The sequence below is a fragment of the Oreochromis aureus genome, linkage group 15 (genome assembly GCF_013358895.1).
Source record: "Oreochromis aureus strain Israel breed Guangdong linkage group 15, ZZ_aureus, whole genome shotgun sequence".
Classification (NCBI taxonomy): Eukaryota; Metazoa; Chordata; class Actinopteri; order Cichliformes; family Cichlidae; genus Oreochromis; species Oreochromis aureus.
In genome coordinates this window covers 2,949,824-2,969,091 of record NC_052956.1, presented here as the reverse complement: position 1 = coordinate 2,969,091, position 19,268 = coordinate 2,949,824, and the positions used below count along the sequence as shown (strand labels likewise).

At 42.4% G+C, this 19,268-nt stretch overlaps 1 protein-coding gene across 1 annotated transcript; it reads right to left on the bottom strand.

Moving 5' to 3' along the window:
• Nucleotides 1–8,346: 8,346 nt before the first annotated feature.
• ism2b (isthmin 2b) lies at nt 8,347–18,897 on the bottom strand. The gene is made up of 6 exons (XM_031733858.2): nt 18,194–18,897; nt 14,396–14,623; nt 13,268–13,595; nt 11,301–11,438; nt 11,113–11,181; nt 8,347–10,889 (listed from the first exon to the last, which is right to left on the bottom strand). Exons 1-6 carry the CDS (start codon nt 18,302–18,304, stop codon nt 10,372–10,374), a joined length of 1,392 nt encoding a protein of 463 aa, XP_031589718.1. The 5' UTR covers nt 18,305–18,897; the 3' UTR covers nt 8,347–10,371.
• Nucleotides 18,898–19,268: the final 371 nt, after the last annotated feature.

Below are 19,268 nucleotides of genomic sequence, written 5' to 3'. Positions count from 1 at the left end.
CAATCATCCACATCTTCTTCTTTAGGCTGACACAAAGCTAGAAGCGGTGATCCATGAGTACCATCTCCAGGCGTGGGTGGTGATATATACGCACACCGTGGGATTATTTTGACATGCTAAGCCAAGCTGTTGATTGCTTTTTAGTCACAGTGTGCTGGGTAAATTCACCAGTGTGAAAATCTAAGGCAAATTAATACACTATGGTTTCTGATTTACGTGGATCTTTTTTTTAGGTCACTTATTTCAAAAAGATTTAAGTGAAATGTGATTTCTGGAACAGGCCAGCAGTTTATATACATCATCTGCCGACTGTAAGCTAAAACATTTAGCCGCAAAACAATTTTTTAAAAAAAAATTATTTTTCTTTTAATTTCATTTAGTGGTTTAAGCTTTGTACATATGACTTTTTCACCTCCCTGCCATGATAGTAAAATGTTTTCTTATATGGACTCCAGTGAGAAAGAAAGCTTTCACAGGACTCGATGCAACTAAGTATGATTCAGTAGCTTGTAGCATAACTTTAAGTTATTGTTTTCTGTATGTTGCTTCAGTTCACTCAGGTTCTTTTAAAGCCCTGCCAAGGTTTTTCAGTCAGATTGAGGTCTGGACTTTGGGCCACTGCATCACTTTGATTCTTTTTCAGCTATTCTGTTGATGATTTGCTGCTTTGCTTGAGGTTGGTGTTCTGCTGTATGACCCAGTTTCAGCCACCCGTTATCTTACAGACAGATGGCCTCACATTAGACTCTAAAACACTTTAGTATGCAGAGTTCATGGTTGAATTAGTGGTTGCAGGGTTCAAACCAAACCCAAATCATCACCCCTCCACCACTGTGCTTAACAGTTAGTGTGAGGTGTTTCTGCAGATATGCTGTCTTTGGTTTTCACCAGACGTGGTTCTCTGCATTATGACCAAACATCTCCACATTGGTCTTATTTGTATATTTTTTTCAAGTCTTGTTGTTTGTTAAGATGCAACTTCAAAACCTAAGCTATGGCGTCACGTTCTTTCTTTCCTTCTCTGAGAATTGCACAGTCTGAAGATTTTGTCATTTTGTTAACACACCTGAGTGCTCCAGTCCAGCAAAACCTCTGCTTTTATAGAGGTGCATTTAATTGGCACCACATGGCTGATATTTACCCTCTTAATTCCTATACAATACAATACAATACAGTTTTATTTATATAGCACATTTCTGTATTATTGTGAAGCACCAAAGTGCTTCACAATAATACAGAAAATCAACATAAATCAATTAACAAAGTACAGATCGGGCACTAGCACAGACAGAAGGGAGGCACTAATAGACCAGAAGAGTTAAGTAAAATAGATTGAGGAGATCAGTGAGATAACTGGGCGCAATATTATTCAGAATTTTAAAAGTGAGTAGCAAAATTTTAAACTCAATGCAATATTTGACAGCTCTTGTTGATTTGATGTAAATCAACAAGAGCTGGAGTGATAGAATCAAATTTTCTAGCTCCAGTAAGAAGGCGAGCCGCAGCATTCTGAACAAGCCGTAGCCTACAAAGAGAGACGGATTGGAGACCAAAGTAAAGAGAATTGCTACAGTCTAACCTGGAGGTTCCTTCCTATGGAAGCGTTAAGGATTTACTTAGATTTTAGAGAACTCTCAAGCTTTCTTTTTCACATGTCTTGATTTCATAAATATCAAACAAGTGATAAACAAACTCCTAAAATGATGAAAATAAGTAATAAATAATAAAATAATAAATAATAATAAAATTATTATTATTATTAGTAGTAGTAGTAGTATTAGTATTAGCATTTTATAAATAATAAAACAATACTAAAATAAAACATAAGTAGCTTCTCAAAAAAAGTGTCTTTATTCTTTCAAATATTAGCTCATTTAATAGGCTACAAACAAAGCGTTATATCCAGGACTGCTACAGTTCAGGCTGAATTAATAAGGCCTGTGTACTTACAAATGATGACCAGCAGATGGTGCTCTATGACAGCTTCCAAAATTCCCACCATTCTTTCTGGCCTTTTTCTTTAGAGAACTAAACTACTGCATACATAGACTGGCTAGAAAACACCGTAATGGTTTTAATTTAAAACACACTTTTTTTTTTTTATCAAACATTTAAACGAGAGCGTCGTCTGTTTTTTGTTTCCACCATTTCCTGCAAGACAAGATCGCAAATTCTGATCTAAGGAATCCAATAATCCTCATCTGACCTTAAATACCCCTTTCTTTCTATTTGTTTGATACGATCCAGCCACTTTTACTGCTACGGCCGCTTCATACCTGTGCATATTGTTCGCAATAACCTTCAAGCTTGTCTGCATTCTTATCTTAAAAAGAACAAGCAATCATATTTTGGTCCAGGACCTTGGCTCTGTGTAAACGCTGGAGGCTGGGGGCCGTTTGATGTTGTTATGGCTGGCTGGCTGCCGCCTCAGTACTACTGGATCTGCAGGCCCCTCTCATGTCCAAAGGTATTGTGTTGGCTGTTCTTTTGATTATATTATCAACAGAGAGAAAATTAAGACTCCCACTGGACATGAGTAAACAAACAAAAGTTTGTAGAGTCTGGTTCATCCAAAGAATGTCAGCTATTCAGACTTCTCTGAGGATATTGATGTCCAGTGTTGGGATTATCATGCCGAATATTATTCTTACTTGAAAATGTTATCAGTCCTTGGTTTGCAAGAGACATGAAAAGCATGAAAATATTAAAGAGGGAAGGACATGAATCCCAAACTTGAGATTGTCCATGTAAATGCATGCTGAACCCAGTCATAGTTTTTTTTAATCTCTTAAGCTGGAATGTGACAGCGAGGGTTGTTTGTTTTCAGCTGAAATACATCAGTAATAACTGGATATGTCTTTGTGAAAATTTATGCGTGTATTCTTGACCCCGGGTATTTAGGTTCATCTCTTTGAAAAACTGTCGTGTAGATACCTTTTAAAATCTTACACACTGATTTAACTTGTGACAGGATTATATTATGCCTACAGGATCACCTAATTATATTTCCCCAATCACATCAATATTTGTATCAAGCCAAACCAATGCTAAAAACTGCATTTGCTTTAGCAGCCACTTGAGGCCTCTTGTCTTGTTGCCTTTCAGATTAAATTAATTAATATAAAACACAGACTTAGCTTCTGGGTCTGAAATGTTAAGCCAGCATGAAAGTGACTTAAACCGTTCTTTTTACAGGCCACCAGGGGTGGTTGCAAAAAGACCTACAGTCCTATAGTATCTACAGGCAGATAGCCCTCTGCAAAGACATCTGTAACCACTTTGCTGAGGAGTTCATGCCCTCATTTTGGATCATACTGTATAAAACATGAAGTTTATTTTGTAAAATTAGGGTATTCTAGGCATCAGAAATGAGGAACAACACGCCAGTGAACTTGTAGCTTCACATGTCATTGGTGTCACCTTGCCAAAATGTGACCTAAGAACCAACTGAAGATGCCATGGTAACTAAATCCCTCTTTAATGCTGTGTATAGTTAAAACTACAAAGATAACAAATTTAAAAGGCATATTTATCATACCGTAAGCATGCCTATGGGTAATTTCACCAACAACATTCTTGACAAAGAATGTCACTTTCTGAGTCACTGTGAGTCACTCTGTCTGCAAACCGGTGACTCAGAAGTTTTCTGTCGTTATTCTTGCATCTAGAAAGTTTTCTTGACTTCTAGTATTTTTGTAGTCTCCAAATCAAGCAAGCTAGCACGCTCCAACTTCCCATTTCACTGTAACAATCGTAGTGTATCCTCGTCCTTAACGGGTGGGCTAATCTCAACAAAACCTTTCACAAGCATCATCACACATGCAGAGATTATTAACATTTATACATATAAAAAAAGATTTATTATACATGCCAATTCTTTGGATTTAATGATTTTTTAAATATGGTGTTCTAACATGCAAAATGAAGCTGGCAAATGTGTCAACTGACAACATGCAATTGCCATTAAGTCGGCCTGCTGGTGTTAGCATTTAGCTTCAAGTGCATTTGTGCTTAAGTAGTTTTATATTTGCAGGTTTTTCAGTCTGTAAGAGTGGAAGTACAAATTGTGTGAAGAGCCACTTGTATCCCACAGCTCCTCTTTTTTCAGACTCTCCCTGGGATAGAGGCTCCACTTTCAGATTAGTTTTGTTGACCACCTGAGAACAAGGCCTTCCTCTGTGTCAAGCTGGTCAAGGAATGGGATAATTCAGGCCTGCAGATAATCCATCAGTTCCACTGATCCTTTGGTATTCTCCAAGTCGCATAGGTAGAGCTGCTGAGGCATGTGTATGGGTCTGTTCGTGTGTGCAGACATGCATATGTGAATTAGCGTTTAATTGGGTGTGTGAGCGCGTCCGTAACGACCGCTTTACTCGACCTTACTGAACCCTTTTCTGTCTCGGTGAATATATGTTTGTTTGTGTGGAGTTACCCACGTCACAAGCGATCGGCGGGAGAGCTGGGGATGAGGCTGTAACAGGAGCAGCGAGGCACTTGAAGGGCCGTGCTGTTTGCAGGTCGACCAGCCGCAGCACACCCAGAGGAAATCTCATGTTCCTGCCAGCCTGCAAAAGTAAACAGATCTGTAACCACCGAGGGCTGGCACCAGGCCTGGGCCACCAGCGCTATAACTAAAGGAATGAATCACATAACACACACACACGTTCACGGCCTAAAATTAGAGTGCACGGCAAAGAGCGTATTCAGAATCCTCCGCGCCGGTCCGGTCTTCTCACATTTCGTGCGTAAAATCAATCGCCCTAATTTGAAAAACAATGATTTTTGTCAGCTTGAACTTCTGTGCAACCACAGCACACTCCCTCTGTGACATGATCCACATGCTCTCCATAAGCTGTGAAGTGTATTCACCCAGTTTTAAACGCATCTGCCCGGAAAAAACTCCTGCTTCATTCAATATTCCAGATAACATCTTTCAGCTACAAAGCTTTGAAACCTCCCCTCCCTTTTATGTTCCCTTTCCCTCTCTGTTTCGCTCTCCTCTGTTTTCCCTCTCCCTGCTTTCTCCTCTGTCTACACATCTGCGGTTATTTATCTGTTATTCTGTGGGAGCAATGTGGTCAACATGTGTCTGGCTTCCCTCCACACAGCACTCATCTGTAGTCAACTTAGGAATCAGTGGAGGACCATAGTAGATCTACCAAACTCTAAGTAGATACTCTCCATGGAGATGGAGACTGATTTTTATATCTTTTTTTAAGCATGTAGACATGACAGTAAATCTTTTTGTAATGGGGGCCCACTTTTAAACCAATATTCTTTTGTTTCTTGGGTGAATGCGGGCAGTAAATGAAGGTTAGCCAACATGACCTACAGGAATTAGGGGATCTGAAAGGAGTATTTAGATTGCCTAAGCCTACGGATTTGCATTAACCTGACCTTTAAACTTTTAATCTCAATGTTATTTAATCCTCTGGAAAGAGTATAGCCTCAGACAATGTTATGGTACGGGCAGGTCAACCTAGGCCACAGCAGAGATGGCTGACATTGATGGCGGCTGTCAGCTAAGGCACGCAATGGCTTAAATTCATGTGTTTAAGCAGGTATATTTTTCTAATTGGTTAATCAGAAAACTAGCTCATTGTATGCACTTAGTGAGGTTGAGTAGAGCCTCTCCACGGTCTGATGTCTTTTGGTGACATCCAACTTCATGAGGCTGTGGCTCAGGAGTTTGAGCAGGTTGTCCACTAGTTGAACAGTTGAAGGTTCGACTGCCAGCTCCTCCTGTCTGGAAGGTGAAGAATCCTTGGACACGATACACGCGATACCCCTAGATCCATTTGATCGAGTGTAAATGGGTGAACTTTTCTAGTAAGAAAATGCTCTGTGTGCTCAAATAAAGCAGAAAAATGCTATATAAGTACCACACTACTTACACACTTTCTGGAACGTCAGTTTAAAGAATTTTCTAGCCAAAAACCACCATCAAGCTCTTTCTCTCTGTCCTGTAAAGTCTTTCAACTTTGGGCCCAAACCACAATTGATAAATCAGATTCGTGAATGATGCGTCACCCTCGTGAATCACAACTAGGACAGCTACAACGTGTTTGTAAATCGTGACCCATGCGTGGCTCGATGAAGCTGTGGCTGATTGTTTGGAAGTCTTAGAGAAAATGTTAGTATGACTTTTGACTTGTAGACGTGAAGTCAACTCTTGAGGCAGACCACTGTTACAATGAGAACAAGCAAACACAATCAACAGAGTAGGCTGATGAAATGTTGGACTGTGATGGTGCAAGCAGTGACTCTTTGCTAACATGCTAGCAAGGTGCCTCACTCAGTATGTACTTGGTGACGGCGTTGGGGAAATTGGGTCCAAATCAAATATAGTGCCCAGTCGCTGCCCAGTTCATTATCTATATCTGTTTAACTGCTGGAGAATGCAGATAACTTATGAGCCAGTCACATGGCAGCAGCTCAATGCATTTAGGTCAAGGTGACCTGCTGAAGTTAAAACTCAGCATCAGAATGGGAAAGAAAAATGATTCAAGTGACTCTGAATGCAGCATGGTTGCTGGTGCCAAGTGGGTTGGTCTGAGTGTTTCACAAACTGTTGATATACAGTGATTTCTCCACACAATCATCTCTAGGGTTTCCACACAATGGTCCAATCCCCCCTCCAAAATATCCAGCGAGCATCAGTTTTCTGGGTGAAAATGTCTTGTTGATGCCAGAGGTCAGAGGAGGACAGAAGGTAAGGCAAATGACCAAATGTTACTACCAAGGTATGCAGAAGAGCATGTCTGAACGCACAACGTGTCGAACCTTGAAGCAGATTGGACCACACCAAGTGCCTTTCCTAAGATAAGAACGAGAAACTGAACTCACAAAGGCTCACCAAAATTGGGCAATAAATGACTGGCAGAATAGTGTGATGAGTCTTGTTTTTCTGCTGAGATATTCAGATGGTAGCATCAGAATTGAAGCATGGATCGATCCTGCCTCTCTGGTGGTGGTGTGATGTGTGTGTGTGGAGGGGATTCCTGGCTGTAGATTTCAAATCTGCAGCACCTCTGCGATGCTGTCATGGCACTATGGACCAAAATCTTTGAGGAATGTGTCCAGGACGTTGTTGCGTCTTTGTCGCAAAGAATGAAGGTAGATCTGAAGGCAAAAGGGGGTCCACTACCAGCAAGGTGTACCTAATAAAGTGGTGAGGTGAGTGTATCCTTCACATGTTTTGGACTAAGCCTGTAACCTACATATTTTTTTTTTTTTTAATTTTAGATATAAAACTGTATCCGCTCCAGGCATTAGTAACATGACAGCGTGGTTCGGGAACAGCTGTGTGAAGGACCAAAAAGCTCTCCAGAGAGTGATCCGTACAGCAGAACGCTGCTGCAGGATTGCTCTCCCCCCACTTCAGGACACCTACACCAGGAGATGCCGGACTAGAGCAACGCAGATACTGAAGGACCCGTCCCATCCTGGCAACAAACTGTTCCAACTTCTACAATCTGGTAGAAGGTTCCGCATCATCCGGGCAAGGACAGAGAGACTCAAGAAGAGCTTCTATCCTCAAGCCATCCGGACCCTAAACCAACCCCCCCCCCCACACACACACACACACCCGCCATCTCACATCATCTATAATTGACTGAGACTCTCCTCCAGACACTCAATTCCTTTAACTTCCTTTAACTTTAAATATGTTTATAGTGTCCATTCTGTAAAATAGTCAGATGTCTATTCATATTAATGTACAGAATTCACCTGCTGCTGCTTCTACTGCACATTCACCCAATGTATATACTATATATATATATATTTATAATGTTATTCCTCTACCCCCCATGTTTTTGCACATGTCGAGGATCGTGTCAGGATACATTTCACTGTGTGTTATACTTGTATAACTATGCATGTGACAAATAAAGAACCTTGAACCTTGAACCTTGAACATATTGTTGAACTCTTACATACTGTTTTCCCCACATTCAGTTGGTTGGGTTAAGGTCACCCTCGTGGGCCTTGGCGCCCCTAGAAGTGTCAGTACGGATCTGGGTTAGGATCCAGGAATTTTTTAAAGGATTGTTTACCATTGCTAAATAGGAGAACACTGCACATTCAGAATAATTTCTTTCCAAATGCATATCGAATAGAAATGACTAAAAATGGCAGACATCCTCTTTATATTGCTATATCACAAGCTGCTCTAGATCCACACGACTGTCTGGATACAGGGATTCAATTCATGCATGTTGTTGAGGGAAATGTCAGCCTTGGCGGAGGCGTGCAGTCTCAGGCTGCTCATGTTTTTAAAGCATTCAGCTTGGCTCTACTACACAGTACCTAAAGAGTGGAAAAAGAAACACCACAAGAGTCAGATGATGAATGCAAAGTCTTTATATATATGTATTTCTTCAGTATAATTGCAACATATTTATAGAGTACTGCAGTCGAACAGAATAAAACACAGACACCTGTTGTTGTTTCATGTAGTGATATGAGGCAGGAGGTTTCCCTTTAGTTAATGGGTGCCTTCATTATTCAGTCTTACTAGTGCACCATGATGAGAGTAGAGTCATTTCAAAGCTTCAGCAAACTTAAAAAAAAGAACATACAAATAAATACTGTACAACACCATATATGTAATACTAGATTCAGAAGTCACAAAAAGGTCATGCTTTTCTCAACAGAACAGTTATACGTATATATGCACCTTCATATAACAATGCAGCATTTCTGGCGAGTTTCCCTTCACAATAACACTCTCATCAACAAATGGCAAAAGTAAAGTGCCTTTTCTTTAGAATTGGTGATATCAAAATGCAAATGCACGATTGCAAAAATGCATCTGGATGCAGACTTCCTGAAAAGATAAAGGTTTGGAGCAGACATCCATAGAATTAGACTGGATAGAAAGGACAAGTGGCACATGAGGTCATTTTGATAGGCTGTTATAGGAATGAGGATTGTTTAAGTGATGTGCAGTGTTTAAAAACCTCTGTAGCTACAAAGCCAAAATATATTCTGAGAGCGGTTAAACAGTCGCCTTATCAATCTCACAAGCCACACTTATGAACATACACCATATAATGGTAAGAGACTATTACCAGTATCCTGCGTCAGCCTGCTTATGGGTCGCTACCTGAATGACCTCTCAGGGATGTTTATTTGAGAAGGAATGTCCTTTCTATCCAATCAAGCGCTGTACATAAACTCAAAGACCTTAAACAACAAACCACACAATTCATCAACAACCGGGATCAAAGGACTCCAACTGCACTAAAGCATCATCTGTTCAGCAATTATTGTTTACACACCCAACACGCTTCTACTAATCTTTACCCACAAGACTGTACAAGATCCAATAGTGCTCTGCTGTCGAGGTAAATAAGCAAATTTGTTGTGATGGTCAGCTAGTCCCCCCTGAGAAGATAGCAGAGACACAATCTAAAAGAACGTAATGTTTTCCCCACATTGCGTGGAGATACGGAGGTGGGATTTACACAGGCACCAACAGTCAGACTTTTGTTTTATCTCTTTGGCACCCAGATCACATATACTTCCTGGCAATGAAAGAAAATGTGTGGAAACACTTGAAATCAATCGGTGTAAAATAGCACTTGAAATCAAATGTTCTGTTCTTTTATAATTTCTACCCGAAGACTAATAGCAAAATTCTCTCTAGCAAACTAAGCACTTGCAAATGAATGTTCCAAATCCTTTTAGCTTAGTTGTCTGGCTGAGACCTCAAATTTCTCAATAACCTCTTACTGCAGTTAAATAACTCAGAGGACTGGCTGAATGAACGTGTCCTGTGAAACTACTGTCTTGTTCCACTTTATAATGCCTTAGCAAAACCTGAAGGATTTTATACTGTAGCAGCATAGTTAGTTATCTCCTGGACTGTCCAAGCCATGTGCTTGTTCCATCAATCAATCAAGCTCATATTCATTATATTTCCTCATGTAAAATCTACAATAAGCATGATCAGGATGTTTTCTTAATGTTGGTGTTGTCAATCACAAGCGCTCAAAGATAGCATCAAAAAAGCCAGTAGGTAGACATCATGCTTACACACACCCAGGAGAGAGTACTGAAAGAGAAAGAGCTTGGTGTCATGCCAGATGTATAACAGGTTGGCAAGTGATGGGACAACACTGTATTTTTTGTTTTAGTTCAGCTTGGTTGAGGCCGAATCCTAACTTGAGGAAACCAGACTTCACCAATATTCCTAAACCTCTGCAAAACTCCTAAACTGTAAATTTCCATCAAGTCATGTCTACTTAATTATTATAGGTGGCATTGATGTGATATTTCATGACTTTTAAGGTAGGCTACCTCCCCTCAAATTAGGATTGGGCCCTCTGACTCTCTGAGCGAAGTGGTAGTTTTGGCTGTGGTCCTTCAGTACTCCCTGGCCTCTTCGAGTTCATTCATGAACACATCCTCGTGGGGGTTTTCTGGGCAACTCAGTCCATTGTTGGGTGGCCGCACTGCATGGAAGCGACTCCAGTCTCCCTTGCACAGAATCCAAGGCAGCACATCCACTTTGAAGTGCAGCTCGGGCGAAAACTCGGTGCTAATCAGGTTCGGCGTGCCTGCGCCTTTTCCTCGCGTGATTAGCCTCCCGCGGTCGTCATAACAACAGTGCTGTGCCGCAAGGGTAGTCGAGTCACTGGAAAGTGCCGAGCGGATGCAGCTGTGCGCTGAAGGCTTGTAGATGTCCAGGCGCTCCTTGGGGCCGCTGGCATCGAGCCAGTGGAACGGCCGTCCGTGAGCGTCATCGTAGACACTGACCACAGTGTACGCGGCTTCGAAAGGGTAGGAGCAGGGGCAGTTGGGCAGCTCAGACAAAACCTGATGGAGGTACCTCTGCAGGAACTCACTCTTACAATTGAGCCATTTCTCACAGCTATCTACATCTGTTGGAAAGAAGACAGCAACACCACATAAATCTTTGCCACTGCTCAGAGCATGAACAGATGAATGAACAGACACCATGGAGTCAAGTCTGATTCCTATACCTGCATCTGTAAACATCTGCATTACACTACTGAGTAAGCCCAATCTAGATCCACTTCCAGTATATATCTGATTGAAAAACCTTTTTTACGGTTATGGAAAACTTCCCTAATAAAAACTCACCTGTTCCAAAAGGCTCTGTGCCATTTTCCATTTCGAAAGGGAAAGGCTCTACCACAGTGTTGACATCACCTACATAGAGAGTGATAGATTAGCTGATTAGTGAAAAAAAAAAGCCTAGCAAATCAGAATAAAAATCTGAATCTTTTAATGCGTGTTCAAGTAAAATATGCTTGGAAGTAAAATATTACCTGGGCAGGGCTCCAGGTCACATTTAGAAGCTTCTGTCAGAGTACAGGAGTAGCCACAGGACTTGGTCCTCTTCCTCTCACCATGTCCACATGTCACTGAACAGGGGGACCAGGGTGTCCAATCATCGATGTCTTTCTCTGTGGAAGAGAAAATGTAAACATCAGTGTCAGGAACCCAAAGGTACACAGATAGTGCTTAACAGATTTTAACTTCACTCATTTATTTGCGCTTATGCACACAAACATGCAAACGTGTTTCAGCCTTGCGGCTTTCATCAGAGCATCAGAGACTGAAAATGTAAGTATTTTCTGTGAACTCAGATTAAGTTTTTGTGACTCATTTCCTACTGATCAAAACTTATTCCACACAAACAAGAAAAGGCCTATTAAGATTAAAGCACAACAGAATTTACACAATGGGAAAAGTGTTGTAGAGATTACGAGAGGTGATGAGAAGATTACAATAGCAGCTCTGCACCTTCCTTTTGTAATAGGTGCTGCTAATTGGAAGCAGCTTCGAAGTGTTGATAAATAATTACAAGCACAAGAGGAAGAACCGGCAAAATACAATAACACAGTTTTGTGTTGCTATGAACTAAACACGCACTTCGACAGGCTAATCCAAAATGAGCTTTCAAACTTTCCTGACTGCCTCAGTCCAATTTTCTCCTGGTCTAACCTTTCCCATGCAAACCCATGTTCTTTTTAAGAAGGCTTCAGTAAAATTAGAGAGAGAGAAAAGCTGTGCTGTGGCTGTCCGCCTCCGCGCCATGCTTCCTTGTGGTGTTAATAACACTGAAAACAAGTCATTCTTGATTAAAGGCGAGGTGGGTGCAGAAATACCAGCTTGGGTGTAGCGAGCACCCAATTTTACTTTGTGGGCGCTGCCAACTCGCCATGTGGCCATACAGGAATGAGGTCTCAGGAGAGTCTTAATTATAGAAGAAGCTAAGGCAGACATCCTTGATTTATGTTCACCAAGCCTTTAGATGTGACCACTTTATAGGCATTGTTGCCTTTGCTCGCTCGTCTATACGCACAACACTTAAACAGATGGAGCCTATATACCGACATAAAGGATAGACGAAAAGCGTTACAGTAAGACCTAGTTTTAAGCACCTGTTACTGCATTACAATAAAACAGAGGAGCTTTGTGCAGCGTCAACCTTCATAACTATTAAAAAACACAAATTAATTGTGCACAAATTTGTATCTATGGGAAAACCTTTGAAGACTAAAACTTTCATGCTGTGGAGAGTCTATGGCTGTGCACTGAATTAATTTGCTTTTCATTCACTGTACAAATCTGACCTCTTCTCATCTCGCACTATTTACTATTTTTACAACTGAACAAGTTGTCTGTGCAAGCTGAGACACAACACTAGTTATGTGGATCCTTTAAAGCCCCCCGAAATTCTTGAACTCGCTCAAAAGGCCAAGCCGCCGAGGGTACTGAGGACCATCAGGGTCCGAGGGGGGCCCGAGGGGTCCCAGGGAAGGATGAAAGGGCCGGCCGCTGTCATTCTCTGTTCCCAATCTGCCCTCTAATTGTCTACAAGCAGAGGGCTGTTTTGTCCCAGGGAACAGTGCCGGCCTCACGCTGCCATTAGCAAAAGCATCAGACCCATCTTCAAAAGGCAGGCCTCTGCGACCAGCACAACCAGTGTCAACTTCAAAGTACCCATAACCCACAATGTCCTCATATTCAAGTGCTCATGCACCCTCACTTGCTAGCATTGTTTGGATCTCTGTGACTGTGAATACAGTTAACATGCAGTCTTTCTAAGCTACACTTCTTTCTCCAGCTCTACTTCAAGACCATCTTCATCGCTTTCAATATGATTTACTGAGCTATTTAGTGTCCAAAGGTTCCTTTTTTAAGCCTTTTTTCCCTTTGGGAAACAGAAACAGTTGTGTTTATATGGCCTCAGTTACACACAGAGAGTGTACCACTTGGCAAAACCTACCATAGTAACTCTGCATTGGATCCCAGCCTTCGTTCCAGCGAGTATCCCAGTCTCCGCCTACTCCGCTGGGTAAGGGCTCCTCACTACCGTAATCCAAAGAGTAATCTTCCTCCTCCTCTTCTTCGCCAGTTTCCTCCATGCCCGACCGGCTGTTGCTGTCCTCGCTGGAATCGGTGTAACTCCAAAACAGGGGCCAGAAAAGCTTCTTGCCTCCGAGCAAATCTACTGTGGATGAGGGGGAGGAGGAAGAGGAAGGTAGCCAATCTTTTTCCTTGGCAAGGTCCATCTCCACTTCCATTTGAGGATCATCGACTACTTCAATGGTCACCTGTGTAAAATAAGAGGGTCCCTCTTCATCAGACAGAAGGCACAAACACATTCACCAGTATCACTGATATGACTGCGGACAACATGAACAACGCTTAAATGAATGATTTGGAGTCAATGAAAGATAATCAAATATTATCCATTGAAATGTTCAATATCGCTACAATAAATCTGCTTTTGTGGTTATAAAAAAGTACAGCATATACTTTTTGCAGCTTTAGTGCTTGACTTACAACTCTTCTTAAGAAATCAACCATGTCAAATCCTTGGAAGGGTATTTTAGTCAGGAAACCCGCTCTCCGGATCTAAGTAAGCCAGTCAGACGTGAGCATGAGCACTCAGTCATCCTCTCAGGGAGAGAATGCGAACCTTTATTCTGGATAACTACCTCTCATTACCTCGATATGACTCATCCTAGATTCACAGTACTTCCAAGGGCCCACTTCAGCTGATGTAAAGACCAGACAGCAGTGAGACTAAAGAGAAAAGCTATGTTTCTGTAATTGTTGTAAAATGAATAGTTAGAAAGTAGCTTGAAGATCGAGTACTATGGTCATTTCAGTATAGCTGGGTATATTCTTGCTGTTATCCTCTGCCAAGTGTAGGTCTTGTAGGTCTATGTTACATAAAATCTCCTTGGAAATCAAATGTCTCTGTACTTATATTGATGTACAGAAGATGGGTAAAATTATGTCTCGCATTCTGAATACTCTGTTTGTTGGAGTAATTTAAGGGTTTCCTTTTAGCATCTAGACATATAACATAGAGGTCATATCACGTGACTCCCTTGTCCCTACTAACCTGTATGTTGGGGTTCTGTGAGTTAATGTCAGCATTGGCCAGGTCTGGAAAGTTCTTCAGATCCAGTATAAAAGGTTTGGTCTCCTCCTCAGGCTCAGGTTGTGGAAGAACACCAATGGAGCGGTGCTGGGGGTGAGACCACCTCCTCTGGTGGCTGTGGGGCTCAGGCAGCAGACTCTGAACCTGGTTCTGCTGCTCCAAAGCCTCAGAGGCATACTGGCCATGAGCCTGATGGAAAGAACAGGTAAATGCAGGTTACAGTGAGCACAAGTTATCCATTGAAATAATTTAAGAAACTAACCAAAAGAACACTTGACAGAAAAACTCTTAAGGTGCGATTCTGCTTGCAAGGTGACAAAGTTTGCAGACACCACCAGTGTCTGCTGCTTAAGGGCTGGTGTCAGAAAGAAAGATCTATTATTAATAGTGGCTTACTGAAGGGTCTAAAAACAATTAGTGTTCAGTTTTCAGGAAGAAAGCCTTTACACCATCCACCACTTTGCAGCTTGGTCAGCAATTCCAAAAGGCCCCTGGGCATCCACTAACCAGCCAAGTCATCACCCAGCCTTCAGTTCATTTTCTTTTTTTCCCCCACAACAGTCATGCCATCCAGGCCGTGGACAAAGGGGGTCCTGTGCCAGAGAGAGATCCGCTTTTAGCTTTAATGAGAGGGCCTGGGAGGCGTGGGACCCCTGGGCTGATGCGAGTGTGTCTGAACCTGCTGTGCTGCCGCCACTACTGCCACTGCTTAATTTGACCTTTCAGGTTTTACAGTTACTCAGAAGGAAGACCGGCAGGAAGAATCGCTGATCTCCGAGATTAATGGTGATTAGTGGTGACATTATAATAGTGGGTAGTTGCGGAAACATGTACCAAATGTGGAATGTAGTCTCTAAAATGTGATGTTGTTTTTTGCTTAGTCTGTTTTAAATCTAATAGGACACATGAGTGTTTCATGACAGTCACTGGTAAAGAGCAAAAAAACAAAAACCCCTAATGAACCCTTGTCTGCCATTCGTTCATGTTTTTGTCATCCTGTGAAAGAGCTAACTGGCCCAAACATATGATTTGACAAGAATTTGAGATTGGACCTGTGCCAGTTTGTGGTACGCTCGGCACAACAGTGGCAGTCGGTGGGCTAAAGAGCAGAAGAAACGCTTTAATGAATGACCAGTCAGTTCATGATTTATGGTTATGGCCTCGAGAACAGGGCAGGCTTTTCAGGGACTGCCTGTGATCATCCCATAAAGAACTTATGTAGTCAGTCAAATCCAAGAATGTGAACACATAAAGCTGGTTAGGAGGCGGCGCCTGTCCGGGATGATAAATGATGGATAAAGGTGAGCCCTCCTCAAGTATGTGTAAGCTGGTGGTGACAAACAGATTTGCCACATTTCATACAAGAAATGACAGTAAAAGTTGACTGAAAATAGCAATGGTGCACATTTTTTAGCAAGAATTTTAACATTCATTGTAAGAATATATGGAGCAGTGAGTAACACTACAGTTATATTTATATTACTAATGCAAAACAGTTATGTTTACTGGATTTTAGAATTTTTAGATGAACATTTAATGTGATTTTTCACCATTTTTACCTAACATTTTATACTTTACAATACATAATCAGCCAAAGAAGACCACCAACTTGCTGTGGCCCTCACTCACCCCCACACATACACACGCACAGACCTTATGATTCAGCATCTTTGACATTAAATCTAATGTCTGATATTAGATTTCACTGGAGAAAATTCACCACCACGTTGCCGTGTTTGTCCCTGTACCTGACCTTAGTCCACACAGGCCATAGCAGGCTTACACAAGCCAAACACACACACAAAATATCAAGTCCAGAGTCATGAAAGAGACCGCATACTTTCACACCCTCCTCATCTCGTCCTGTTACACATCTGGATCCTGTATTCTTTCGCCCTGTATATCACTCTCCTCCTCCTTTTGTCCTCCCCCTCGTTCTCTCTGATCGTGATCTCCTCCTCTTGGTAGTGGGGCTCCTCTGATCAAAGGCATCATGGCTGATGGCATGCAGTGCGTTTTAACAGGGACACTGCATGATGCACCGGGGGTACTCGGCTCTGGCCTGGGGACTGGATTCTCGTCTCGAAACATTACTGACAATACACCCTTTTGGCAAACCGCAGCGTCCTGCTTTTAAGTGCCCAAAAAGACTGAATGTTGGGCTACTGTCACTGCTACTGACACACATTTAGGTTAGGGAGAGGAGGTCCGGAGACTGGATGGGGTGAGCCGGAGTAGAGGGGTAGGGACGAGATCCGGTTGGGGTTTGGGGAGGGGGTATGCAGTATGGCAGCCCTGATTTATGCGCCCGCAGATATCAAAGGGTCCTGCACTTGGCTGTTTCCAAACCATTACAGAAGAACAATAAACTATGGACTCTCTTTGATCACCATCTTTGTGTAAATGGAAAGAGGACAACAAATGCATGCCTGGTGGAATCAGGGTGAGGTGATGGAAGTTGGTATGTGTAGTGGGGGTACAAAGCAGAAGAGGGCAAACAGGTCCCAGTATCTGGAAAAGAGGCCACTTCAACCCAACGCCCCTCCCTCCATTCTCCACCGAGACATGGGGGTAAAGGCAAAAACAGGAAATTCCACATTAACACAAAAAAGAACCAACGTAAACAATCAGATGAATGGCACTTGACCTGAGCTCCAGTGTGAGAGATGCCTAAGGCTTCCCTTTCTCTGGTTACATAAGCATCTTCTTACTGGGCACCCAATTTACTGAGCTTATCCTCCTCCTCCCGCAGTCTTCCTCCCCTCTCCATCCACCCCTCACACATGCAGGGGGGTCACAGGCAGAGAGAGTCGCCAACATTTGGCTTTTTGGTGAATGAAAATAGCAGTCACAGAAGCCACAGTAAGATTTTTATTTCCTTCTTGTCACTAATGAGTCCCTCCTTGTGTCTTTTTGCTTTGACATCAATCAGGCAGATGATGAGAGAGAGAGAAAGTCCCAATAGGGCATCCATGGGAGGCCACACAAGAAGGAGAGAGTTCAAAGGCAAAAACTGAACCCCGACACAAACACACACAAGCGGACTTTGATATCCAAATATGTCTGTGTGTAACACAAACATTCCCCTTTGACACACCGCACAGAGTGTGTGTGCGCGTGTGTGCAGAGAGTTTGGATTTATGATAGCAGAGTGAATGCCCAGAGATGGCAAACCTTACGATACATGGAGAGAGCAGTGGAACAAAAGAAGGCAACAAATTTCTAATGTGGAAATTCTCATTTCAACCCATTTAGTTGATTAAAGAATGACTGGAAAAAGAGGGTGAGCACATTTCATTAAGGTGTTTGTGATATTTAAATTTCAGCAAACAAAATTACAAACAAATGCACAACATAAGTTTTAAATGTTGCAAACAAAGTGAATAACTTAAATAATTTGCACCAAGCAGTTATATTACCAAGAGGCTGAATGGGAAAAGAAAGCTAAGCACTAACTTTCTGATATTTTATTGTGCTTTAGTTTTAAAATTATGTTGGTACAATTTTATAAGCTATTGTAGTAATAAAAGGAACAGGACTCAGGAGACATTTTACAACCATCAGCAAAAACTTCAAAGCATTAGCTAATTGCCTGTCAAGGGCAAGTGTGATTTATGGCATTTTCTAACTTGTTGCTAAACTCTCTACGCCACAAAAAAGCCAACACACACACACACACACACACACACACACACACACACACACACACACACACACACACAAAGAGAAAAGAAAAAGGAAAAAAAGAAGAGAACTTACTTTGTGGGCAATACTCTTGCGTCTGGTAGGTAACCCCGTCACCACACTCACAAGAAGTATTGACCAGAGCACAACCAGCATCTGAAATCTTCTCGGGACCTCTTGACTCATCTTCTCCACTTCAAAGCTTCCCGTGAAGCTTAAAGGCGGTAAAAGTGCTTCCCTGTGCACTGTGTGTTTTACGTTAGATTACAGCTTTACAACAACACAAAAAGCGCTCGTGTCCTTTTCGTGTTTTCTTCTGTCAGACTTTTGGCTCAGGACAAATAAAAGTTTTCAGCCTCGTCTATCAAGGAGTGTCGCAACTTTAATAAGATGCGCACCAGCGTCCGCAGGTATCCCGCGCGCTATCCATTCCTGACACCAGCGCCTCGCGCAGCAACTGTCAGTCCGTGTGGCGGCTCGAGCTCGATGCTGCGCTTCTCCATAAACACCGCAAGACGGAGGAGCTTTAAGTACCAGAAAGAAGTTAAATACCCCACGCAGAAACTCCCCGTCCGCACTGTCGCTCACTTATTCAGCTACTTCAGAGTGTGACTCACTCGTCGTGGGCGGGTGCTCACGTCCAATACATTGACATCTGGAGTTCATAGTACGCTGTGCATTTTGCTAGCTGTCTGTCTGATGCGTTCATCCATTATCCAGCTGAAGTTCATCCACCGGCTCTAGAGAGGGTGTGCGCGCGCACCGCCCAGCCAACCGGTTTCGGTAAACTTTGTTTTTACGCACGCATTCAGGGGGGTTGATGCTGAGGGAGGAGGGGGCAGGATGCTCATTGCTCACAGCTGTGCGGAGGGTGGGTGCGCTGGGCCACTGAGGTACATGGTAAGGTTTAGTTTGCGCTGCAGACAGCAAGCCACAAGGCGGACATGCTCTCACGTGTTACTGGGAAAAGTTAGAGATTATCTTCAATCTTGAATACCAAAGTCAGGCTTAAGTGAGGAGTGTCAAACATAAGGCCCGGCAATAACTGGATTTTTTTGGTATTTTCATAAATGTTACAGCTTATCCTCCTGATAAAGACACAGACATTAATACTACAATGATGAAGTAACAGATAAGCAATTCAATGATA